The sequence below is a fragment of the Neophocaena asiaeorientalis genome, unplaced genomic scaffold (genome assembly GCF_003031525.2).
Source record: "Neophocaena asiaeorientalis asiaeorientalis breed wild unplaced genomic scaffold, Neophocaena_asiaeorientalis_V1.1 scaffold78, whole genome shotgun sequence".
In the NCBI taxonomy this organism is placed as follows: Eukaryota; Metazoa; Chordata; class Mammalia; order Artiodactyla; family Phocoenidae; genus Neophocaena; species Neophocaena asiaeorientalis.
The window spans coordinates 16,188,197-16,215,334 of NW_020175018.1; the positions used below are offsets into that span (position 1 = coordinate 16,188,197).

General features: G+C 44.8%; 2 protein-coding genes across 4 annotated transcripts in view; one reads left to right on the forward strand and one right to left on the reverse strand.

Moving 5' to 3' along the window:
• The window catches only part of NTNG2 (netrin G2), a 74,284-nt gene extending 70,258 nt beyond the window's left edge, over positions 1–4,026 (forward strand). Inside the window, exons 11-12 of the mRNA XM_024762224.1 lie at positions 2,493–2,620; positions 3,637–4,026. Of these exons, the coding sequence (XP_024617992.1) occupies positions 2,493–2,620; positions 3,637–4,026 (518 nt within the window). The remainder of the gene's footprint in view (positions 1–2,492; positions 2,621–3,636) is intronic.
• Positions 4,027–13,272: 9,246 nt separating this feature from the next.
• The window catches only part of SETX (senataxin), a 74,480-nt gene continuing 60,614 nt past the window's right edge, over positions 13,273–27,138 (reverse strand). Inside the window, exons 21-26 of one of the 3 annotated variants that reach the window (XM_024762110.1) lie at positions 25,083–25,267; positions 24,372–24,464; positions 22,522–22,686; positions 19,055–19,153; positions 18,365–18,452; positions 13,273–14,369 (exon numbers count right to left, since the gene is read on the reverse strand). In XM_024762110.1, coding sequence (XP_024617878.1) covers positions 13,617–14,369; positions 18,365–18,452; positions 19,055–19,153; positions 22,522–22,686; positions 24,372–24,464; positions 25,083–25,267 — 1,383 coding nt within the window. In that variant the 3' untranslated portion in view covers positions 13,273–13,616. Of the gene's footprint in view, positions 14,370–18,364; positions 18,453–19,054; positions 19,154–22,521; positions 22,687–24,371; positions 24,465–25,082; positions 25,271–27,138 lie in introns of all 3 variants that reach the window. The other 2 variants (XM_024762109.1, XM_024762111.1) reach the window with 2 other exon arrangements.

The window sequence follows — 27,138 nt, forward strand, 5'->3', positions numbered from 1 at the left end:
TGCCCTCTGGCTGCAGCTGCTCTTTCCAGGCTGGGAAGTTTAAAACTGCGTTCCTCCTGCAAGTCCCCAAAGCAAGGCTCAGACGGAGTTTAACAAAAGTTGAGGATGACAAGAGATTACAACATGGCTACAGGTGGATATAAAATATGCTTAGAGCCTCTCGGGGTCAAACACTGACCCTCTCCTGGCCTCCAGATCTCCCTCTGCTCCTAACCCCAAGAAAGTGCCTTCTTTCAGCTCTGCCCCTGCCCCTGCCCCGTGGCCCAAGTGGCTAAAAGAAAACATCCCTGGGGTCCTCGTGGACGGGAGGGGCCATGTGACAGCTCTGGCCAATGGGCTATAAGCAGGAGTGATGGGCGGGGTCACCAGAAAGCTCCATAGAAGCCTCTCCTCCCCTCACTCCCCACCCAGCCTCAGCTGGCCAAGTTTGGGGCCCCGGCGTTTCTCTTCCCACCTCTCTTCATGCTCTGGTGGCATGGGGTGGGAGAGCCACTCCCTCAGGATGGTGGAGCCGAGAGGGTGGAAGTTGGTTTTCTGAGGACCTAGCAGGGCAGGGGACGCCAGCCCCAGTTGCTGACCTCCACACTTCTTAATGTGTGAGAAAAAATAAACCTTGATGTGATTAAAACACTGGTCTTTGGGTTTTCTGTTACACGCAGACTTACCAATTCCTAAGTTATTGGCCCTCCCCACCCAGCATCTTGGTCTCTGAGTCCACTGATGCAGAGACACTAAAACGTTACCCCCGCTTAGCCACAGCCCCTGTGTCATAACACTGCCCACAGCGAAGACAACAGATGGCAGTGGCTTTAGGCCCAGGAGTTCAGGGCCTGTCAAGCCGCCTCCTTCCAGAACAGGACCTGCCTCCGCCTTCAAAGGAACACAGGGCAGGCTGACCAAAATCCACCTCTAGATAAAACACCAACTGCAGGGTGCAATTTGTAAGCGTGGTCGCCTTCCTCCTAATCATCATGATATTAACATATAAAGGAACCATGATCACTCACCCCCAAATACACACACACACACACACACACACACAGTCCTAGGTCTGGGTCCCTTATTAGCAGAGCTTGAGACAGGGGTTCAGTGCGTGGATTTGCGGAGGGTGTGCTGTCAGGATACATGTGAAAGGGAGTGAGAGAATTAGGATGGGGCGGGGAAGCCCAGTGAGGATGCCCAGCTTCAGCCTGGTCCACCCACCGGGGCTCTGAGCATAAATCACGTCTTGAGGCAAGGGGGCAGTCTCATGCCGTTGGCTTCAGGCTGGATTTGAGGGCCCCCCAGTACAGAAGATGGGCGGCTGTAACAGGCATCACAGCAGTGGACCATAGACGGGCTCTGGGTCGGGCACCAGCAGCTTCCACTGAACATACACACACACATACCCCTTGGTGTCACCCTGGGTGTGTCCCTGGAAGGCCCTGAGGGGTCTGGGAAGAGGGGTCCTCAGTGGGCAGCACTCTGTCCGCCCTGACCTCTCTTGCCAGACCAGCAGCGCTATGTCAGCTTCCCTGTGACTAGTCTCTGTGTAAGCAAGGGCCGGGGAGGTGGAGCGCATTGTAAATCAGAGTGGCAGCCCAGGGCCCTGAGGACTCGGCTCAGGCCCTGACCTCAGCCGGAGGAGGGAGGGAAAGCTGCCAGTGCCCATTTGGAAAACTCTGACATCTTTCAGGCAGTGGGGAAAAGGAGAAAACAAGGTTAGCAGAGCCCAAAGTCACAGCCCGGCCTCTTTTCAATGGTGCGCCCTGGTCCCAGACCTCATGTTTTGACATCTGGTTCTGAGAGGTAAAGAGGAGAAAGCTCCCCTTTCACAGCATGAACGGTAACAGCCACCGTCGCAGGCATGGTGCGTGCATGATTACGTGTAACCTTCACCTTCACCCTAGGACAGGTTTCTCACCCTCAGTGCCACTGACATTTGGGGCTGGATAATTCTTTCGGGGTGGGGTGGGGAGTGGCTGTCCTATGTGTGGTAGGTTGTTTAGCTGCATCCCCGGCCTCGAGCCTCTAGGTGCCGGTAGCCCTCCCTCCGGGCACTGCAAAGTGGGGGCAAAATTACCCCACGCTGAGAATGCTCTCAGCGGAAGGGATTGTCTACCCAGTTAACAGAGAGGGAAGTCGAGGCTCAGAGATGGGAGGTAACTTGCCTGAAGTCACGCTTGCTAAGAAGCAGGGACAGGAGGTGACTCAGGACAGCGTGAGCGTGAACCCAGGTCTTGCAGCCTCGGCAGCCCAGGCAAAAGGCTGTCCACCCGGTGGGGCCTGCAGCTCCTGCCCACACCCCTCCTCCACCCCTGCAGCGGCTCCAGGGCAGAGCGAGGGGCCCTGGGGAGCCGGGCGTCATCCGAATGGCTTTGCTGTCAGGGGAGATGCCTCGCCCCCTGCCCTCACCTGCCCCCTCTAAATGAGCAGGCCTGCTGCGTCGGCGTTTTTACAGTTATGAGGAATTTATGGGCACCTGGGGAGCAGCTGTCGGCATCTCCCCACAGGCCTGGGCAGGGGGCTCCCCCATGCCCGCACCCCTGCCCTGGCCCTGCACCTCCAGCTGGGCCAGTCTCCCCCAGTCCCCGAGAGATCCCTGCACATCTCAGGCCAGGGTAAAAGCCTGAGGTTAAGGGTAAAAGCCCAGGGAAGAAAAGCTTTATTTACTCGTTTTTATTTTCCCCTTTATAAAACACAAATCATGAGTGCAGGGGAGTTAGAAAAAAACAGAAATGCAAAATAATAATAATTTTTAACTTAAGATCACCCACAATCCTCCGTCCAAAGCTAATAACTGTTAATATTTTCTGAAGTACATTTCCAGTGCTTTCCCATAAAACAAACCTATATACAGAGTGTTTGCCCAGCATTTGTTAAAACCGTGCCAAGCGTTGTGCTGAGGTTGAATACATCTTCTTTCAAGGATCCCCGAGGTGAAGCTGAGAAGTGAGCTCTGGTAATAGAACCATTTTACAGCTGAGAACACTGAGGCTCTAAAAGTGTCGTGGTCGGAGATCTTGGGCACAGCGCCAAAAGACAACTCTGGGTGATTTAAGCAGAAAAGAGTAGTTGAAAGATCATAGGACCCATAGACACACGCCAGATGCACGGGGTGAGGCGGGGTGGTGCCGTGAAGCCAGGAGCGCCACCCAGTATCCTGGCCAGAGAGCCATCGCTGCTGTCCCTGTGAGGCCCTGATGCTGCCATGGGCACCACCCTGGCCCAGGCCTGCCTCCTGCTGGTGTCCCCGGCAGGCCACACACAGTGTGCCCACACCCTTCTGTCCAGCTTTTCCCACTCCCTCAAGGGAGGTGGGCTGTCTTTCTCCATCCAGAGGAGGGGCACAAAGAAACAATGACTATCCAGCACAGAGAGGGTGGGCAAGTTGCCCAGGGTCACACAGCCAGGAAGAGGCTGAGTCCAGGTTGCAAGCGCAGTCTCCCTGGTGCAGAAGCCCAAGCTTGTAACACTGAGCCGCAAAGCTGCCACTTTTTCCTTCTACTTTATTTATTTTAGCAATGATAGCCTCGTCTTATACACACCCTTCTTTAGCCTGCTTTACAAAATTTAGCAATACATCCTATCAAAGGAGATCTTTTAATTTTAAAAGGACATGAAAAACTTCACCCTTTTCCTTTTTGCCCCCACCAGTGGCCCTCTTCCCCGCCCACTGCCCCACCCATGCACCTCTCCCACGTGACAGGGTCTGGCCAGGCCCCCCGAACCCCTGTGGCTGGGCTCCCAGAGGCACAGAAGACCTTTCAGTCCAGCAAGGGGGGGCATGAGGCCGGAGGCCAGGTGGGTGAACCTGCGGCAGCCGTGTTACAGATGGCTTCCGGCCAGAGGACGCCTACTTTACTGACCGAGCAAGTGGAGCAGCTGGAATGGGTCCCAGAGTCCCGGGAGCTCCCAGAGCTGTGCCCTGCAGCTGACACTAAAGGCACTGGGGCCTGTCCTGCGCTGTACATCTCACAGCTGACCCAGTGCCCACATTTCTCCCCTCAAGCAGCATGGGCGTGTGGGGAAGGGGGGCGGGGATAGCGAGTTTCTAAAGGCAGAAGGGATGGCATTGAGGGGCTCTCAATCCCACCACCTGGGTTCGAAGCTGTTCTCCACCACCTGGATGACCTTGGGCAAGTCACTCCATCTCTCTGTGCCTCAGTCTCCTTATCTGTGAAATGGGGTTGTGAAAAACAGCACCTACATCATGGGGCTATGGTGAGGATTAAAGAAGTTAATACATGCAGTGCTGCCCCAAAGTAAGTGACCGGTGTCAGCTGTTGTTATCCATTTCCTTCCCCCACCAAAGCCTGCCAAGGGGGGGCCGCATCACTCGGTCTCTCCTTCCTTCCTTCCTTCCCTGCCTCACCCAGCACATACCCTAGACCTCCACGTGCCGGGTCCCAGGGCACAAGGAACCAGGCAGACACTGCTTGCCTCCCCTGATGCCCAACACCAGCCCGGGCACAGTGAGCACCCTCCCTTCCCTATAGGCATCACAGCCCCTCTTCATCCTCCACCAGGAGGAAGAGATGATGGAGGGGATCACATTCAGGGCACCTTCACTCCCATCACGCTCACCGAGACATAGGAGGCAGACCTTGGGGAGGCCCTGATCTGCTGGGCCAGTGGCAACCCTGCTCCTCCTGGGACTTCAGTTCTGGAAAGAGCTTCCAGCAGAGGAGCCAATACTGGTGGTCTGTGAAGGGTGGAAAGCTGGAGCCCAGATCTTGGTTTCTAAACATGCTCCTCCCCTAAGAGGAACCAGGGCTCCTCGGAGTGAAGTCCGATTCCACGGCTGGACAGAGACAGTCTGCGTGAGCCCGGGACACCTCGTATCACAAGGTCAGGAGGTGCCCAGCTGGTGAGTTCAATCACACCCCAGCTGCAGACGCACCTGGCACTGTGGGGACCTCGGGTCCGCAGGGCCAGGACCGGAGGGCCCAGGTGGGTGTCCTAGGCACAGCGTCCTTCCCTTGATAGGGAAGGTGGCTGGAGGTCTCCTCCCAGAGCAGCTGTCCCTCTAGCCATTCATTCAATAACTCCTTTCCTAAGCCCCCACTGTGTCCCCTGGCTCTGGGGGTACAGGATGGGAAGGCCAGGAGGCCGTGTGAGGGCAGGGGGCCCTCCATGAGGAAGAGGAGGTTACACTGAGCCCCAGAGATGGTGAGCACCTGTGGAAGGCTCGTGGCGGTACCACACTGCTGACATCCCACGGCCCACCTCGGAAACCGGAGCATCACAGGACATGATGAAGGTTTGTTAACACGGCTTTTTCCACAGACTCTGGGGCAACACCTTTTAAAAAAGAGAAAATGATGGGAGTTCCCTGGTGGTCCAGTGGTTAGGATTCCGTGCCTCCACTGCTGGGGGCCGGGGTTCAATCTCTGGTCCGGGAACTAAGATCCTACAAGTTGCGTGGTGGCCAGAAAACCAAAAAAAAAAAAAAAAAAAAAAACAAAAAAAAAGAGAAAATGACTGAAGAACTGGTGTGTCTTCTTTAAAATAAAGTTATTGTAAAAGTAACTCATGCACACTGTACAACAAATGGAAAAATGAAAAAATGTATGCAGAATATAACACATTTACCCCTTAGAATAGGTGGAACACAGAGGATTTTCAGGGCACTGAAAATACTCTGTATGATACTCTGATGGTGGGTACAAGTCATTACACGTTTGTCAAAAGCCATGGACTGTACAGCAAAAAAAAAGAGAGAGAAAATGACTGAAGAACTGGTGTGTCTTCTTTAAAATAAAGTTATTGTAAAAGTAACTCATGCACACTGTACAACAAATGGAAAAATGAAAAAATGTATGCAGAATATAACACATTTACCCCTTAGAATAGGTGGAACACAGAGGATTTTCAGGGCACTGAAAATACTCTGTATGATACTCTGATGGTGGGTACAAGTCATTACACGTTTGTCAAAAGCCATGGACTGTACAGCCCCAAGAGTGAGCCCCTAATGTAAGCTGTGGGCTCTGGGTGATCATGACATGTTGGTGTAGCTTCATCGATTGTAACAAATGTACCATCTGGTGGGGATGTTGCTGGTGGGGACAGGGGGTGTATGGGAAATTTCTGTACCTTCTGCTCAATATTGCTACAAACCTAAAACTGCTCTAAAAGAATAGTCTACTAAAAAAAAACAAACAAACTACCTAACCTCTATCAGCATTTTGGTGAATGTCCTTTTTTCTATAGAAACGTTTTGTGTTTGCCTGTCTATATACAGACACATATACAAACACACACACACACACACACACACACACACACACACACACACACACATACACGTATATAGAACAAAACTATAACCCCCACCTAACCATAACATTGTGGACATCTTCCAGCTACCGGGATCTATTTACATCTGGCGCTGTCACTCTGCCCCAGAGAGGTGGATGTAAGTCCAACATTGTTAGTACCACAGGATGTGTCTCTAGATCCCATAACTGCCTGAGAGTAGATTGCTAGGTAAGGGGTATTCCAAATCAAGGCATTTATGTTGCAAAGAATGGAAACCCACAAAGTCTGGCTCCTGTGATCAAGGGGGTTACTGGTGGGATAAGGGGATTATGATGCAAAGGGCAGGGCTCCAATCAGGCCCCACCTGGCATGCTGTCCTCATGGCTTGCTTCCTGGGGAAGGGAGCACCTGACCGTGTTGTCGTCTGGAGCTCTGAAGTCACAGCCTCAAGCCCAGAAGCATCCACGTCCAGGTGCTCTGGAGTCCCTTCCTGTCCTGTGTCCCTACGTGACAAACGTCTGAGCACTGCCTGGGAAAAGTCTTCTATGTGGGTACCAGAGGAATGCGACAGGAAAAGCAGTAACAACCCCAAAGTCCATCAGAGTAGAACGGGCAGACTGGAGCGTGTTCCTAAAATGGAATACTACCCTCCACCCAAAAAGAGTGGATAACGGCTAGTCATCTCAGAAATGTAAAGATGAGGGGGAGAAAAGTCAGCCCCAGAATACACATCATATATAACAAACTTCAAAATTAAGTAAATATAATTTGGGGGTGTGCAGTGAAACTTTGTCAAACTACAGAATTCAGAATTCGGGTTACAACTAAGTGGAAGGGGGTGGTAGGGAGGAGTGTCTGGGAGAAACATGGAGAGTGACCTTTCCAGGCGTCAGCAGTGCCGTTTCTTATGATGGGGTTGGGGGGTACACGGGTGTCTATTATATTATGTCTTTCCTTTTATGTCTGTCTTACATACACTCTGATGTATATGATTTGTTTCACAGAAGTTTTAAGAGCCGGGTCTGTGCCGATCAGTGGTCTGAGAGTGAGTCACTGTGGACATTCACCGTCCCCAGGTCCCATATCTGTTTTCTAACTTGCTTTGGGATGCCAACCTTAATTCACGCAGGAAGATAAAAACTTCCCTTAGTGGCTGCTTTCTAACTTTGTGAAGACTGAAAATTAAACCTGAGATGATGTAGTGAATTAAAAAGATAGTGATGTTTTTATATCAAATTCTATTTGTTACTTAAAGCGTATTTGATGGCTCAAGTGTTTTTAACATTTAAGAGAATTTGGCATATTCATGTCAGATTAGTTTTGTTATTTCAATTAGAAACCTACTAAATAACTCAGTTTAGGATTAAATGGAAAAGTTTAAGAACACTGTACTAAATGGTATTTATTTTGTTTTATTATTTTTGTTTTTGGTACGCGGGCCTCTCACTGCTGTAGCCTCTCCCGCTGCGGAGCACAGGCTCCGGACGCGCAGGCTCAGCGGCCATGGCTCACGGGCTCAGCCGCTCCGCGGCATGTGGGATCTTCCCGGACCGGGGCACGAACCCGTGTCCCCTGCATCGGCAGGCGGACTCTCAACCACTGCGCCACCAGGGAAGCCCTATTATTATTTTTTGATATGAGGAAAAGAAACCTCAGGTTTTCTGGTTTCTTTTTTTTTTTTATATTTTGAATTTTATTTTTTTATACAGCAGGTTCTTATTAGTTATCCATTTTATACATACTAGTGTATGTATGTAAATGGTATTTTTTAAAAGAACTGGAGATTCACCGTGTTTATGAGTTTATTAGATTCACTAGATCAGTTTAAATACTAGAAGAGGTGGCAATTAAAGGGCTTAAAAAGAAAATTAGGAAACAGTTCTCAGAGCTTTCTGAGATGCTCTTCCTGGGTTATAATCCTCAAATTTGGCCCAAATAAAATTTTCCAATTTTTTCTTTAAAAAAGTTTAATTAAAAAAATAAAAATAGATTTAATTTATAGATGCACTTTAAAAAGAAGAGTGATGCCCTTATGCCCTCCTTTTTATGGCAGTAGACTATAAAAAAAGATCAGAATTAACTATTTCAGATACTTACAATGACCAGGGGGGTATTCGGTAAAGGAAGCAGCAGCAATGTTTTGTAGTTTTCTGGAGGACCAGGAAAAGAGGCCCCTGTGAGTGGGGACTGTGGGAAAATCCTCATAGAAAACCCATCCCTCTGACCAGAGGAACCAAGATAAGATGTCCCTGTGACCTGAATGGTGGCAGTGTGGTTTTTGTTTTGTTTTTTTTAATTTTTATGGGAGTATAGTTGATTTTAAATGTTAGTTTCTGCTGTACAGCAAAACAAATCAGTTATACATACACATATATCCATTCTTTTTGATTCTTTTCCCATATAGGCCGTTACAGACTAATGAGAAGAGTCCTTCTCATTAGGTCCTTATTAGTTACCTATTTTATACATAATAGTGTGTACATGTCAATCTTAATCTCCCAATGTATCCCTCCCCCTCCCCTTCCCGTTGGTAACCATAAGTGTGTTTTCTACATCTACGACTCTATTTCTGTTCTGTAAATAGGTTCATTTGTACCATTTTTTTAGATTCCACATATAAGTGACATCATATATTTGTCTCTGACTTACTTCACTCAGTATGACCATCTCTAAGTCCATGCATGTTGCTGCAAATGGCATTATTTCATTCTTTTTTTTATGGCCGAGTAATATTCCATTGTATATATGTACGACATCTTCTTTATCCATTCCTCTGGGGATGGACATTTAGGTTGCTTCCATGTCCTGGCTATCGTAAATAGCGCGGCAATGAACATCAGGGTGCACGTATATTTTCGAATTATGGTTTTCTCTGGATATATTTCCAGACCTCCTTCCCCAGCCCCACTGTGCAGCCGTTGGGAATCTCCTTCTGAACAAAAGCAGAGATGGCCACATGGCTTTTGGTGGTGGGCCTCACCCCGCTCAGGGCCCCTGTGGGGGGACCATTACTGAGGAAGGCAGACGTGACCCCGATGGGCCCCAAGGCTGCTCCCCTTTCCTCCTGAACCCTTAGGAGCCAGGCCGCAAGGCTGGCCACTCGACGGAAACACCTGAGAGTGAGTTTAAGCTTACGTTTAAAAAAGAAAAAGGCGATAAGTACTTGCCCCTAGACCCATGAAATCAGGAATTCTAGAGTAGGGCCCGGGAGTGACTCCAAAGTGCACCTCCCAGGCTGAAAACCACTAACAAGTCGACTTGCAGCAATGCTGCTTAGACCAAAGGCAACAGCGTCCACCAGCATGGCTGGGCCCAAGTGCTAACGAAGAGAGCACAGAGGCTGCCCGTGGTTCCGAGCACCATCCAACTGCAGACACCATTTACGCCATTTGACTTGGCAAATGCCTTCTGTACAGCAGGACGGGGTGATGATAACTCAGGTCCTTTAAGAGTTATGGAGGGATCCCCTGTGTACAGAACCCGCCTTCACGGTGCTGCAAAACATTGGAAATTCTATTTAAGCTCAAGGTAAATTTCAGTTTCCTCCCCGAATTATTTATTCCTCAAACAATAAATGGCGAAACCCAGGAGATGGTGGTGACAGCGCGTGTGCTGGTCAGGAGGGACTTTAAAAATCACTGCTACAGCTGCTGCAGTAACGAATTCCATAAATAAAATGGCCATCGCAGAGCGCTCACCTCTCATCAGGTCACTTGGCAAGTTCATCTCGCCCCAGAACACGTACGTCACTTTACCCTCGTGGGTGGTTGGTGCCTCCATCCGGAATAAGCGGGAGGCCCAGCGAAGCTGGCGCTGCCCACGTCCTGGCGGAGCACAGCACATCTGACCGCCCCCTGAAGCCACTGCTTTTATAAAACGACTTATACTTTTGTAACCATCAGTGGTGACCCCCAACTTGGCCATCTATTCCCTGCGCCCCCATCGGTGCCCCGGGAGCTCCTTTCGTGGGTCACCGTTCATCTGTCCCTCCTCTCTCACCCGCTCCCCAATCTTAGCCTGGAGGTAAGCATGCGTTTCTGGACCAAATGTCAACGTGTAACTGACACCACAACTAGCCACAGTGCACCCTGCAACCTTATGGGTAAGATTCCAAGAAGAGCTGAGAAGCAAGGAGAGCTGGGGGTGCGGACTGGATGAGAAACCTGAATAAAACAAATCGTCACCAGATAAGTTCGGCATAAAATAAATCTAATGGCAGACTAAATGGAGTACCTGGGAGGTACCTTGAACCTTCATTCAAAAACACATAACTCCTAACCCACGTCAGTTTTCTTGTTTCCACTTTTAATTCTGCCATTTTCTCTTAATATTCAGGTTTTAACAAAGACAACAGGGCTACTGCTTGCCAAATCCCAGCTAGGAATTCAGAGCATAGAAAGAATCAAAACTACAGCAAAAAAATTATCAATCTGCACAACTAACTTTAGAAAATAGTTTAGTACAGTTTTGTTATAAAACTCATTTACAGGAGGTATTCACATGTACTTATCAAATTTGCTCCTGATAATACATGAAAACACAGAAATAAACTGTGCACAGTATATCCAAGGCAGATCATATACAAAGAAGCAAAACAAATTTTTAAGTAGAATATATTCATGTTGAAAGAACTAAGATTGAAAGACGACAAGGCCACTTTCTTATAACTCCATGGCAAGGACAAAAGTAACAGCCATATATTTCACCTGCAATAAGGTTAACCACCAATCAACAACACTGCTATGAGAGCCACATCAAGAAAGGCCACACTGTACATATGAAATGCTTAATGCAAATACATACACCAACTGGAACCACAAATCGATTCCAATGCAATGTCAGGTATGACTGTTTCCCGCTAGGAGAGGCTGTCAGGACACAGGCTTGCTCATTACAAGGGATGATGCACTAATTCTCGCGTTACCAGACTAGGTGGAATGTGAACCAAAAGTGAACACAACGTTTGAGAACAGGCACCAAACTTAACTGGAAATAACATCGTTTGGGTGGGGCAGCAAAGTACGTACGGTGGGGAGCGCTTACTTCACGTGCTGTGTGAGCAGAGTGGGAGAAGTTCCGGACCCCAGCTCTTTCCAGCATGCCTCTTCTATAAGCTTACAGGTTTTAGATTCTCTAAACTGTCACTACAAGTGTCTGCTAAATGAAGCATTTTACCAAGATAGTAGGAAAGTAAACTTAAACAATGAGCTGTCTTGCCAAAGGCCAGGCAGGAAGCTTACGAAGCCCCTGACCCAGAGTGGGGCTCAGCCCGCCTCCGTGAACGGGGAGCAGGGGTTGACTGTGGGGACAGAGCATGTACTCCCCGAGTGACAGGAGTGTTCAATCCCATCAGCAGAGGTCTGGACACCAGAGGGAGGGACAAGGGTAACAAAGAAGTAGCATGTTTAAACCTTTGGCAACCAAACATTTTTTTAAAGCTCTTAATAACCTGCTTCAGTAGAATTCCTGATGAACACAAAGCCCTTTTTGCTTAAAAAGCAGATGACCGGGCTTCCCTGGTGGCGCGGTGGTTGAGAGTCCGCCTGCCGATGGAGGGGATACGGGTTCGTGCCCCGGTCCGGGAAGATCCCACATGCCGCGGAGCGGCTGAGCCCGTGAGCCATGGCCGCTGAGCCTGTGCGTCCGGAGCCTGTGCTCCGCAACGGGAGAGGCCACAACAGCGAGAGGCCCGCGTACCGAGGGGAAAAAAAAAAAAAAATGCGCAGGGGACCAAAAAAGTTTCAAAGGGGGCACATTCATCTTCAGGAATGTGTGATTTCTCCCCCAAATCAGCTAGGGCTGCACAGCATTCACTACAAACCGCTAGTTCAAACAACGGTCAACTGTCACTAACACAGATTCTCAGTCTGGGATACCTCAACATCAGTGTGTGCGCGCGTGGAAAACTGGACTTTGAAATTAGGCAGCCCTGCCCTCATCCAAGTCTCTCAAATCTCCACCCACCGTGGCCACTTCCTTTCACAGAAGCACAACCCCTCTAACCAGATCTTCCCCCACAGCGGTGTATTTGCGTCACTTACGATGGTTTCCAAAGATCAGACGCAATCTGTCAACTCTCTTCCTGTTCTCAACTCCAAGTGTTTGCACTCCTCTCCCATCCTTCTCTTTTTATTTATTTATTTATTATTATTTATTTTTTTTGCGGTACGCGGGCCTCTCACTGCTGTGGCCTCTCCCGTTGCGGAGCACAGGCTCCGGACGCGCAGGCTCAGCGGCCATGGCTCACGGGCCCAGCCGCTCCACGGCTTGTGGGATCTTCCCGGACCGGGGCACGAACCCGTGCCCCCTGTGCTGGCAGGTGGACTCTCAACCACTGCGCCACCAGGGAAGCCCCCATCCTTCTCTTTTTAGAGGATGTTTCTCTCCTGCCTAAAATACTGTATCTGGTCTGCCCTGCCTGGTTCCCAAGCTGCCTGGTGACCAGAATCCCTGGGAAGATGCTAAACATCCAGCTTTTCATGAGCTGGATTCTCTTGCTGATCTACAGGCTTCCACAAGCCACCCCAGCACTGATCTGATACTTGGCAACCACTGGATTTGTAACCTACCAGTTGCAGGAAATTCACAATATGCTGGGGGCATCTGAATGACATTTCAAGAATTATTCTTTCATTTCACATTCTTCTATCTCACGCAGAATGAGAATTTTAGCTGGAGAACTATGTGCTCACTACAATAGGCAGACGAACTCGTCACAGAAATGCACTATCCCGTGCCAAGGCGCCTTGTCTGAAAAGGTGCATGAGTGGAGCTCACCTAACAGAGCTCTGCTTCCCAGGGTCTTGCCCAGGACACTCCAGCTGGTTTAACAGGACTAGAGGCATCTGACCCAATGCACTGACTCGCTTCTCTCAGGCCGCCTGGGCTGTTAAAGATGTCTGTTTGCTACAACAATCTTTGAAAGGACTTGCCCTCCTCCCATCTTTTTTTTTTTTTTTTCAATATAAGGTTTGTTCCGTTGAAAATGATTAACACTTTAAACAGGGGAAAGAAAAGCTGTCTACCAGGTCAAATTTTAAAAGGATTCTGTTATTTGCTATACAAATATACATTCCAACTTTTACAGCATCCTCTCCAGTCTGACCTTTTCTACAGAAGAACAAGAAATCAACATTTTAAGTCTTCTACTTCCAGGACATTATTACTGATACACAAATGCCTTCTGAAAGCTTCTGCAACTGACAAAAAGTACTGAAGATGACCAAGAGGCCCATGTGTCAGGATACATTTTCTGTTTTCTAACAGCACACAAACTCCTTTAAGGAAAAAAGTAAACTTATCTGGACAGTCCTACTAGCTGGTCACCTGAAGTTTGCAGTAATGCTTGTGGCTGACAGTCTCACTTGGCCCCACTATAAAAGCTTCCTCTTCTTCAAGCTACTGTCCTCCTCCTCCAGCCCCCTCTCGTCCGAGCCTGAGTTCCTCTTTGTGTGGTGGCTCAGAGAGCCACACGTCTCCTGATCCCCCTCAGGGAAGGCCCTGGTCTCCCTCCTGTGGCTGACTGCCTCCCCTTCCTGGGCACATTTTCTCTTACTCGTGCAAGCATCGGTACTAGCAGCTGGAGGGTCGCACTGCGCGTGAGGTCTGTGGTTGTTCACGGCAGCTCCCTTGGCGGGGGGCTGCTGCCCGATACTGGTCGGATCCTGGTGCCTTCCGGGGGAGCCTGGCTCTCCAGAGGGAGGCGTTGCTCCGGGATACTGGGGGCTCGAGGGCTGCAGCTCACTGAGGCATTTCCCTTTGGCTTCACAGCCCAAGCCCATCCTCCTAAGTAGTCGTGGGTCCCGAAGCCAGTCCTGAATGGGTGGCCTTTCAGGGTCATTTGCAGTAACAGTGACAGTGCCTTCTTTGGAGTCAGAGGGTGAGGGGTACAGGGAAGAAGCAATAGACATCTGGGCAAATTCACTGTCTAGCTTGTTGCTGGGCACTCCGCCCTGGGGTCTGGACACCTCTGGGGCGATGGCAGGAGGGTGAGTCAGACTTCTCTGCAGTACGGGCTTGAGTTTCAGAATCTTCACTGCATCTTGTCTATAGTTTTTGTCCCAAGTCTTAACAATGGCACCACGCTTCTGCGCATCCTGAATCAGCTGATTCCAATGATAGTTTTCCTTGAAACAAAGAGAAGGAAGAAAATTACATCGCAAAGAAACACTCGTATGCTTGGGAAGCAGAGGTTCCAGCTTTCACTTCTGAACAACTAGTAAGTATACCTTCGTGAACAGATTCTCAAGAATCCATTACTTGTTAGACAAGGCTGAAAGGAAAAATAAGGTGGAATTCAGAACTATAAAGCCACGCTGTTAGAAAAGAACACTGGGCACCACCTCTAAGAAAGAACGCCCACCATTTTACCACTGTTACTCAGGCCACGTGGTGAATTAGCTGTCATGCACATCTGTACCAACTGCCGGTAGCCTCATGTAGCTATTTAATCTTCAATAAAATAAAATTAAAAATTCATTTCCTCAGCTGCACCAGCCAGATTTCAAGTGCTCAGCAGCCACATGTGACTAGGGTCAGCATCCGGGACAACATGGACACAGAAGGGCTCCGTCAGCCCACCAAGCTCCCTGTGACACTGCTGATCCTAGAGTCTTGCCTGCCTCCGGCCAAGGCTAACAGTCTGGAAGAGGAAGGCTTGGTTTCAGAAAGCTCTAACTTTTGAGTGCTCGCTGACTGTTCTAGAAAGAAGTCCACAGCTTTCATCAAATTCCCAAAGGCTTCCCAAACTCCAAAGGGCTAAACCATCTTAATCCGCTGAGATAACTATTCCAAAGATATTGTCGCACTTTTGTCTCTTTTCTAGAAGGGCTTAAGTTATGAAAAGCACAGCTAAAGGGAAAAACAAAAAACAAAACAAAACAAAAACCCAACTCCCGCATCTCTCCTCTCTTCCTTTTAGAGTTTCCTCAGCAATAAATTGCTTCTTTACAACCATCAGAACTTGGGCCTCTTTAGAAAGAAGAGAGAGAGAGTATAAGGGAGGAAAAAAGACGGAGACTGAAGGAAAGAGAAGAAAAGGATAGCTCCCCTCATGGGGGCTCCTGCACTATTCATGAAGGTGGGTAAGGGTATAGCAGTGAAGCTGCATACGTAGTACTGACCTGCTGTGTGACCTTGGTCAAGTCACTTGACCTCTCTGAGCCTGTTTCCTTACTGTAAAGTATGAATAGTATTTTATTTAAATGACTCTAAAATGTGCTTTGAAATAAAATAAAATGCACTTTATTTTCACATTTTACCATTTCTGACTTTGGGGTGCCTCTTGGCCAGGCAGCAGTTTCCATGTATGTAATCCTGGAGGAATTCATGGCTGGGCAGCTACAACCTCTTGACTTTTAGTCAACAAACCACTTTTAAAAAGAATGAGTCCTGGCTCTTGCCTGAAAAATCTTTCCACAGACATCTTCTGATAAGACAAGAAAGTACCAGCACTACAACTTGGAGAATGGAGATGAGAAGTTGGAAAAAACCCCGGGACCACAGTGGGGCCCTCTCATGAGACGCCTCTGACTGCACAGGGAACGGTTCGAGCGTGAGCAAGGGTACATGGGATGGTGAATGGGGACGACCAGAGTGTTAGTCTGAAAGTGAGATGCTTTCAGGGGTGTCTTGGTCTACCTATTTTGCTGTATTTCCTATGTATAAACAAGAGTGGTATGACACTGGGTTGGCCCAAAAGTTCATTTAGATGTTACAGAAAAACCCAAATGAACCTTCTGGCCAACCCAATAAAAATCTGTCTAAAGTCTAAAAGAGTTCTTTCAGTAACTATAAAACAAAAATTCTAAGTGAAAATAGAGTGTCACGGTTCAATAGCGGAACATAAAATAATGATGCACGTTATATAACTAATGGCTTCTTGGATTTGTTAAACTATGGTGGCAATGCAGACCTCACAGGGTCTTTTAAAGTAAGTCGTGTAAATCAAGTGCACGGAATGGTGACCGCATGCACCAGGAAGGTGCATGTAAGCAGTACCAGGCTCAGATCTCCGACCCAGGAGAGCTCGAGAGTCCTACCCTGTGGCTGGAACGCAGATGTAAAGCAGATGGCCTTGCTGCTATTTCTGCCAATTCTACTGCACCTGAACTTGCTGTTTAATCCAATCCCTAGATCACAAAAACAGTTCTGAGAAGGGGCTATTAGTCTTGATTTCTCAGAGGAAACCAAGCGCCTTAATCACTGATTCCATCTCCATAAGGGAAACTGGGCTGAAGAACCAAAAAGAAAGAGGCTGGGGCGGGGGGAAGCCCAAGGACAAATACGTTAAGTTGGATTGCAAAGTCCAAATGATCAACTGGAAGTTTTTCTATTCTGTTCTGCTGGTCTCTTTTTGTCACACTGGCTTCCCAGAGTGAAGATAATAATGTCTATACCGCAAGCTAGACGTCAGTGGTCTTCAAATCTGCGTGACGGTGACTCTGGGGCTCACAGAGACTTCCTCGGGGGGGATGTGAGCACGTTTTCTGGGAATCAATTTCCAAACCTCAGCTTCCAAACCCCAGTCCCCTACGTCCTCCTGGGGCTTTTCTGCCCTTCCACTCCGTCCTTCACAACCACCACAACTCTCACCTGTCCCAAATCTGACCACAGGGCACACGGCTAGGGGAGGTAAACATGCCTGGGTGTCAAACAGAGGGGGTGGTAAACAGAGGGGTGCCCATGAAGGCTCCTGCAATCAGGGCATCTAAGAGACACAGCTCTATAAACATTTTACTCTTCTGGTTTGAATATTATCAAAATTCAACTGTGTGAAAATAATAATTGTTAATACATTACTCAACTGACAAGATATTGTTCGTTAATACTCAGATCCTTACGGTCACAGGAAAAATAAGTTTTTAAAGAACTCTTTGAGGTAACTATAGATTCACAGGAAGTTACCAAAACAGTAGAGGTTCCACGCACCCTTCACACAGTATCCCCAAAGAGTTATGAAAACCAATTCTTTAAACTTTCAAATTTACATGTAAATTTTTTGTGGCAGAAAAGCCTAATAGTCATATTAACAGAAAGGCTTTTAATTATGAAAATATATAAACTACCCCCACTGAATTTTATCCTCAACAGTACAAATGGCAATTCAATTTTAAAGAGCAGAAAGAATAACACTGCTCTCTATTCCACTGGATATACTTAAGAGTGGCATAATGGATTTATTTTTAATAGCTTTATTTTAAAATGTCAAATATTTACAATACATTAGAAACAAAATCTTTATCAACACTTAACGATGAAAAATTTTCAATATAAACTTAAAAACGGAGGATACACAGCTTTCAAACATTCTTTCAAGGGGGTACATAAACAACGAAGGTTGAAGACCACAGATCTAGGTAAAAGCTGAATGAGAAAGACTGTATTTGAGCGCCCTCTGGTGGAACTAACCAAAACAGGGGAAAAACCTGAGTTGGCACCTCTCCTGAGATAAAACAATGACTCTGTTAAATACAGAAATTAGGGAAACTGAGTTATTACACCTAATGAGACAGGCAGCAAACATATGCTTTATCTAGCTGTGATTCACCAAATTAAGCTGTACTATTTGTCGACTACAGATGTAAACTTGTCCCTCCTCCTAGAGGAGTATCTGTACGGATGGACAAGCTTTGATGCCACTCACCCCTCAAGGGAAACAGCAAGCAGTGCTGCTCTAAGTGCCAAGACAGAAATGAAGATCCAAGCACTTTCCTGCAAATTCCCCCTCTCTCTGGCTTGCTAGGCTAAGAGCCACATTTACTGAGTGTTTACTAAGTGCTAACCAATCTTCTAGCACTTTACATATATGGGTTTACACAGTCTTCTTAACAATTCTACGATGTAGATACAATTTTTTTTTTTTTTTTTTAAGGTCATCTTGAGAGTACACTATGGACACCTACCTGGGTCTTGGGCTAAGAAAGGGTGAGCGGTTTAGGCATTATAAAAGCTCCCAGGAAGAAGCAGCTGGAGGACATAACAACCAGGGGGAAGAGGCTCATTATTGTTTGTAGCCTCGAAATCATTTCCACTTTGATGAAAAATAAAAACAAAACCTCAACCCGGAATCAGTCATGATGAGCAAACTCTGGAGTTCTCTGGTCCTTCAGAATGTACCTACCATCAGGGTCCTCAAATGTCCCAGGATGAAGAGGCTGTACTTGGCTCGTGTGATGGTGACATTCAATCTCTGCAAACTTGCCAGAAACCTAAGCAATAGAAGGAATAAAAAAAGTTACTTCTTTCTTCAGAATGACTTGGCATGTCAGTGTAGGTGAGACATAGGCGTTTCAGACAGCTTTTCTTGGGCTCCTGCTTTAAGGTCATGGTGCAGGAACTGGCACAGAAGCAATTCCCATTAAGGACAGCAAACAAACAAGATGCCCAGTGCTTTCCTTCAAAGTGATGCATCTGTCTGTTGATTTCCTATTTTGACTTGGATGAGATATTGGAAATTTTAATGGTATGATTTTTAAGCCTTAAAAGATCCTAAAAATATGATAGTAGATCAATTATGACACATACCATGGAGAAGAACATGCCCCTGCAAAATATACTGGGTTCAATAATCTGTTTCACTCTTATCAAGTGAAAAAACAGATTCACACTGTGACATGGGTTAATACACAAGGTACCAGAGAAGCAGACCTAACAGTGGATCAACTTCACAACTTAAAAAAGAAACCTTCACGATATTACTCAATTTTTTATATAAGAAAATAGAGCAAATGATGGTATTCTCTAACAGTGATTAAAAAGATCTAACTCTGGATCATAAACAAGCAAAGAATCAATAATGACAGTTACCCACCCAATAGAACCTTGCATGGCATTTGCTCTGACACATGTAACAATAACACAATCTTTCTGACGACCCTGGAAGGCATCCACGGTATCTACTTCTGCTGGCCTATTTACGAAGAGAGAAACATATTTACTGAAAAAAGATAATTATTAAGTATACATATTTATACAGTAGTATTTCTTACTTTTTTAATGCTATCTTTTTAAACTGGAATAGAATTCACATAACACAAAATTCACCATTTTAAAGTACACCATTTGGTGGTGTTGAGTCCATTCACTACGGTGTGCAGCCATCACCGCTATCTAATTTCATAGCATGTCCATCACCCAGGAGAGAAGCCCTGTGCCTATCAGCCATCAGTCTCTATCTCCCCCTCCCCAGGCCCGGGTAACCGCTAATCTACTGTCTGTCTCTATGGACTTTTCTATATGGGAAATTTCATATAAATGGAATCATAAAATATGGGACCTTTTGTGTTGGGCTTCCTTCACCTAGCATAATGTTTTCAAGGTTCATCCGTGTCGTAGACTGTTAACTGTACTTCATTCCTTCCACAACTGACTATTCGCTTGTACAGATACACTATTTATTTTTTACCTATGTACCATTTTTGGACATTTGGGTTGTTTCCACTTTTTGACTATCATGAATAATGTTGCTACGAACATTCATGTACAAGCTTTTGTGTGAACCCTTTCTCAATTCTTTCAGGTATGGACCTAGGAGTGGAATTGCTGGGTCACGTGGTAACTCTACGTTCAACTTTAGGAGGAAATGCCAAACTGTTTTCTACAGTTTCTCACCAGCAATGTATAAGTAATCCAATTTCTCCACATCCTTGCCAAAACTTGTTTTTTTTTTTTGTAATGACAGTCATCTTGGTGGGTGCGAAATATCTCCTCATTGTGGTTTTGATTTGCATTTCCCTAATGACAAATGATGTGGAACAGCTTTTCATGTGCCTGTTGGATTTTTGTTTATCTTCTTTTGAGAAATGCTATTCACATCCTTTGCCCACTTAAAAAGTTAGACTATCATTTTATTAAGTTGTATGAGTTCTTTATATATTCTGGATATGACTTGTCAGATAAATATTTTTCAAGTATTTTCTCCCACTGTGTGTGTTGTCTTTTCACTCTTTTGATAGTGTGTCCTTTGAAACACGTAAGTTTTTAATTTTTACGAAGGCCGATTTACTTCTCCTTTGGTTACTTGTGCTTGGGTATCATATCTAAGAATCTGTTGCCTAATCTGAGGTCATATAAATTTACCTTTGTTTCCTTGTAAGTTCTATAATTTTGTCTCTTAGACTCGGGGCTCTAATTCATTTTGAGTTAATTATTGTATACAGTGTGAGACAGGGGTCTAAATTCATTCTTTTGCATGTGGATATCCAGTTATTCCAGCACCATTTGTTGAAAAACTATTCTTTCCCCAATGAATAGGCTTGGCACCCTTCTTGAAAATCAACTGGCCATAAATGTATGGATTTATTTCTGGAATCTCACTTCTATTGTATTGGTCTATATGTCTACCCTTATGACAGTACCAGTGTTGATAGCTTTGTAGTAAATTTTGAAAGAGGGAAGTGTGAGCTCTCCAACATTGTTCTCTGTCAAGCTATTTAGGGTCTCTTGCACTTCCATGTGAATTTTAGAATAAGCTTGTCCATTTCTTTAAAAAAAGGTAGTTGGAATTTTGACAGAGGTAACAATGAATCTGTAGCTCAACCTGGGGAATGGTGCCATCTTAACAATATTAAGTCTTCCGATCCATGAACATGAAATGTCTTTACATTTACCTAGTTCTTTAAATTCTTTCAGCAACGTTTTGTCCTTCTGTGTATGAGCTCACACTTTTTTGGTAACATTTACTCCTAAGTATTTTGTTCTTCATGATGCTATTGTAAGTGGAATTTAAAAACTTTTCCTTTTCAGATTTCTCTATAGTGTACAGAAATACAACTGATTTTTGTATACTGATCTTGTACCCTACAACTCTGCTGAACTTGTTTATAAGGACCAGTAGTTTGCACAGATTTTTTTAGGGTTTTCTATATGTAGAGTATGCCATTTGTTTTTTGTTGTTGGTTTTGTTTTTTTGGTTTTTGGATTTTTTTTTTGGCCACGTGGCGTGCAGGATCTTAGTTCCCTGACCAGGGATCAAACCCATGCCCCCTGCGGTGGAAGCATGGCGTCTTAACCACTGGACCACCAGGCAAGTCCCAGATTATGCCATTTGTGAAGAGACACTTTTACTTCTTTTCCATTATGGATGCCATTTATCTCCTTTTCTTGCTTAATTGCTCTGCACAGAAGGAGTGAGAGTAGGCATCCTTCCTGATCACAGGGGGAAAGCTTTCAATCTTAGCATCAAGTATGATGTTTTAGCTGTGGGTTTTTCATAGATGCTCTTTATTAGGTTGAGGAAGTTCCCTTCTATTCCTAGTTTGTTGAGTATCTTTATCATGAAAAGTTGCTGCATTCAGTCCAATGTCTTTTCCACATTTATTCGGATGATCGTCGTGTGGGGTTTCCCCCTTTAATATGGTATATATCACACTGACTGACTTTCATATGTTGAACCAACCTTGCATTCCTGAGATAAATTCCACTTGACTGTGGTAAACAATCCTTTTAATATGCTGTTGAGTTCAGTTGCCATTATTTTGTTGAGAATTTCTGCATCCATATTCATAAAGGATATTGGTCCATAGTTTTCTTTTCTGGTGATGTCTCCATGGCTTTGGTATCAGGGTAATATTGGCCCCATAAAATGAGTTATAAAGTCTTCCCTTCTATTTTTTGGAAGCATTTGCAAAGGACTGGTGTTAATTCTTAGCGTTTGACAGAATTCGCCAGTGAAGTCTGGTCCTGTGTTTTTCTCTGTTGGAAAGTGATTACTAACTCAATCTCTTTACATTTAATAGGTCTATCCAAAGTTTGTTTTTTTCTAGAGTCAATTTTGGTACTTTGTGTGTTTCTAGGTGCAGAAACTTTTGAGTTAATGCATTTCCAATATTTAATTTTTAATTTTACTGTTGAGGTATAAAGGAGACAAAAACAAGATCTTCACCCTATACATGAAGGCACTAAAAGGGTTAAATAATTTATTCTAAGTGAAAATGTGAATACATGATTCTCAGTAGAGTTAGAATTCAGATAACAAGTCACCCAAGTAAAGGGAAAGGCCTGAAGAATTTCTCAGTCACTTCCATTGTCAAGTGTAACGGTGATGACATTTGAACTGGCAGGAGGCACTCCATCTGCAGGGGCTACAAGTGTAACCACACTCCCTCCCAGCACAAGTCTATGGAGCCAGGGTCCTAGTCTCCTTGTTCTATATACTACCAGGGTCTAAGACCACTCCCTAGAGTTAAGTTTCCTTTTCTTCTTTCCTTCTATCCCCTCTTTCTTCTTTTTAATTCAACAGAAAAACTGGAAATATCTGTAAAAATAGAGACGCCTCACCCTTTTCTATCAAACTCTTTGTCCAAATCCTTCTGAATCATCATCTTCTGGGCCTTGTAATGGGTTATTATCCCAACGTTTCGGTAAGAAAAATCCCTTTTTTTGTCTTTCATAAGTTTAACTAGTTCCATTACCAGTTTTATTTCTTGAACATTTACGTATGAGCTAAATAAGACAAAAACAAAAAATACAACACATCAAAACTAATAGCAGTCCAATCACTAAGCTCAGTCCCACTGTTCTCCACTACAGGAAAGGGCACGCACGTAGGTTTCATCTTTATTCAGTCAGCAGGGATTCAAGGAGGCTGTTATAATGACCATTAATATTGTACATATGAACAAATATAAAAATAACTGCCCAGTGAAACACGAAGTTGTATGAGAGAAAAGAGGTTGGGGTTAAGTGATGTTAAGGCACCAGCTTCTTCACTTATTAGAACAGGGATAGCCACAGTGAGAACGAAAAGTATTCATGATAATAATGAAGGTATGACTAACGAGTAGCTAACACTAAGGATTTACTATCTCCCCAACACTGAGAAAAGTGCTTCCGACGTACTCCCTTCCTGCATTCCCCACCACAGGCCGTGCGGATCATGCACCACATGACCGAGAGGATGGCAGCCACACAGACTAAATGTGACCCAGCTCCCAGAGATGAACAAACACGGGGCCCTACAGCAGGATCACGTCCCTCTGTCCTTGCTGGCTTCATCCTGCACTCCCAACTCATCTCCCGAACTACAATGCGTTCCCTCATCACCATACCAAATGCAACACGTGTGCACACTGGAGGATGCCCTGCACTCGCACCTTTATTCCTGAGGCTACCTTATCTGTCTCACTTTAAAGCCTTAAATACTCACTATTCTAATTTCAAGACGTACTATACAGACAACGCAGTCAGCTAGCTTTCTTTTCCCTACCTGCAATCTTTATTTGGTCACCTCTCAGGCCAACACTCTTCTCATGACCATCCATCCCCATAATACTTACGTGGTAAACTCTCAATCCTCTGCTCCATTCCAAGAGACCCCACAACAACCTCCACAATCCCTCTGGAATAGCAAGCCCCCAGCCAACTGCTCCGTATTTCTAACTTCTTCACTGAGTGGCTCCTCCCTCCACCACTATTAACTAATATCTTATTCTCACGGAGGACACCACTTGCTCTGCAGCTCTCTCCTGACGCAGAGGTGGAACTTCTATTTCTTCATACGTCATGATACAGGGGTGGCGTTTCTATCTGTGCTAACAAATGCAGCCTCCGGGCTCCTTCTCCTTTATTCTCTCACAAGAAGCCCTGGCTCCTCTGAGGCGCTTCCTAATTAGCAACCACTGCTCCTTTTCGCTGTCATTCACAAACCACCTGATTCACAATCCAACACGCTGAAAGTATTGTCCACCCTCTGCCTCACACCTTGATCCAACTGTATCTGTACTTACCCGTCATAACACTTAACCCAACCGGGATCAGTAATCACCACGGTGATGGCCTGGTTAACGTCTGTTTCCCCTGTTAGACCACAGCAGCCTTGCACTGGGGCCACGTCTGTTTTACTCACAGCTGTGATCTCAGCATGGATCTACTGAAGTGCTGACCGCGTTTTAGGTAACATAACCCCCATTACCCAGTTAAGAAAAAAACAATCAAGACTGAAATACATAAATGCATCAGTAATTTATGATTGAACAGGTGCGGCTGCCAACCCAGCTAGGAGGCAATGATTGTGCACTGGCACCAGGCAGAGACATTTATGTGGAAAATATCTTGAATTTAAATATAAACAAAAGCAATATAAAAATTCTGGGACCATCAGCGGGGACTGAAGAAAAAGGAGGACGTACTCATTATCCCGCTTTTCTGAACCATCTCCAACATCAAACACGAGGTAGGGTTGAAATGGCCAGTCAGATGAACACCGAATGGCCTCTGTCATTCTACAAAAGAGCAGCCACCATTTAGAATGCAAGTCAAATTATAAGAGAAAACGTTTTAGAATTATTATTACCATTTGTTCTTTCTGGGGAAGAGAGCAAGGGAAAGTAAGAGGACAAGAAGGACCTTCTTTTTAAATAAAATTAAATACTTTTAAATAACACATTTTAGTGAAAGGTAGCAAGCAAGTGAATTTCATTTCTATTCTAGTACTAGGGAGAATAACCCATGTAATTAAAATATAACAATCATGCTTGGAAAGTTACTCATAATACAGTAAGTGAAAAAAGCAAGCTACAGAATACTATGTAGAGCATGGTGTGCTTCCCCCCCCCAAAAGAGAAAAAGTAAAAAAAGATGTGCATAGTACAAGGACTGGAAGTAGATATAACAAAATGTTACCAGTGATTACTTCTGGGTAGCATAAATAGGGGTTGGGTTTTTCCCTTTCTTTTCGTTTATCTGCATTTGCTACAATCAATAGGACTTTTATAATTAAAATTATTAAACCTTTATGTTTTTAATAACAAGACCTAAAAAAAGCACAACAAAAGAGCTATTCTTCCTGAGCAGCCAAACCTACAAATAAAACAGGTGAACATGCAATGAACAGAACTCACCTATTTGTTTTCAAGTTCCTGTTATAAACGTAATTAGAAGGGAAGAGACATATGTCTGGGTGCATCCTGTACTGAACGGTGAGCTGTAAGACAGGCAGCCTGCCAATCACGTTGTGCTCCACGTTCTCTTCCAGAAGTTTGTAGAAGCGGGCCATCATCGACTGGTCATAGCCATACTCCTGGGCCTTCTGAAAGGAGGAAAACAAAGCAATAATCTCCAAGAATTCATTTGTACTTTTCCCACTATTAAAAAAAAAATCGCTGAGCTCTAAAATGTATTAGAGGTATTGCCAACAACCAAAGATTCAGAGAAAGAAGATGTTTCCGACTATAGCCCTAGAAAAGCCATGTAGCTTGACTACAAAAGTTAAGGTATTTTCTCCTTATTTAGAAAACCCACATACTGCTTATGAACGAGATGTGATCTTGTGAATGACCACAACTGTCGCTATTTTGGTGCTAACAGGGGTCACCTGAAAGAATCGATGATAAAAGCAGCAAAGAACTGTAACACAGATTTTAACAATTATTTCTGGGCTATGCTCTCACAACTAGAAATAATGAATGTCATTGTAAATAAGCCTCTGAAAGACCAATTTCTTCATCCATCCATCATATACTGAGCAGCTAAAACTTGGGGTGCTGAGAGTCTACAGTGAATAAGATCAAGTGTCACAGAACTTACATTCTAGTGGAGGAGATAGGCAACTAAGTTGATTTCATAAATCCAAGAAAGGGTTACAAACCTGTGATCTGAAATACAGTGACTTAATTGACAAACGAAGAAAACTGTCTTAATGTTATCACGGTCGTGCCTTGGGATATACTTTTCAATGGTAGCATCATATCAAGATTCAAAAAGTATTATATCTTAAATAATCTAGAAGCAGAAAATGTGCTCTGGAAAACCCACTAAGATGATGCAATCTTTATAAGTGATGTTGACAATATGAGCATTGAAGATGTATGTGCAAAGTTTTAATAAACCTGTTTCACGAACTATCAGAGTGGAGAAAACAGGCATTACTTCTTATTAGTATTATTTATGTGTGATGATTTACATATGTGATATTAAATAGGTTTGTATAATTAAAGAGAATATTTTTAGTAGACATTTGGCAATTTCATCTATACCCCCCCCCCAAAGTTTATCTATTCAAGTTAGCTAAAAAAACCCCATTTACTTCACTCTGGGGAAAAAGAAAATGTTTTATATGAGGTAACACAACTACTTCCAGAAAAAAAACTAGTCCATCCTACAAAATGATGGAGATTTTTATGTTTTGACATGAACATATATTCCTGATCTATTTACTGACTGGAAAAAAGGTAATTTGGTACAGACTGATTCTGCCACCTTTAAACAAGGTCAAAACCTACATACATATACACAAATTTATACATTCCCTATAACCATCTGACATTCTGAATTTAGTAACTTATTTACTGTCTGTTACCCTCTAGAATGTCAGCTTCATGAGGGCAGGGATTTTTGTGTTTTCATCACTGTCATGACACCAGAACTTAAAAACAGTGCCTGAATTAGCCTGGCACTCAATGAACACAGACTGAAAAAAAAGTCAACACGCACATGCCCACAAACAGTTCAAATACTCACTAAACTGTTCATAGTAATTATCCCTAGGGTTAGAAAGGCATGTTGAGAAAATTAACTTTGTAATTATTTTCTGAAATTTTCTCAATAAGCCTCTATTTATTTTTGCGACAATAAGAAAAGTCCAAATGGATTTTTCTCACTTCTGCTGTTTTTAATCAATCACCAAAGTAGACAGTAATGTTGAGGCCTATCGACAACCTTTTTCACTAACCACAGGCTAAGGCCCTTCAGGAAGTTAGATGAGTAGGTTTCTGAAATACCGCATTATTCAAAGAATGCAGGGCAGAGCTGGCTCCTCCTAGTTGTCCACAAGCAGAGCCCCCTGCAGCAGCTCTGCCCTATGGACAAGGTTTTCACTCAGGGATGCGGGCGCTCCTAGGCTACTCCCTTGAACAGTCATGCACGCGTGTTCAGATGTCAAAGAACTGCACTATCATT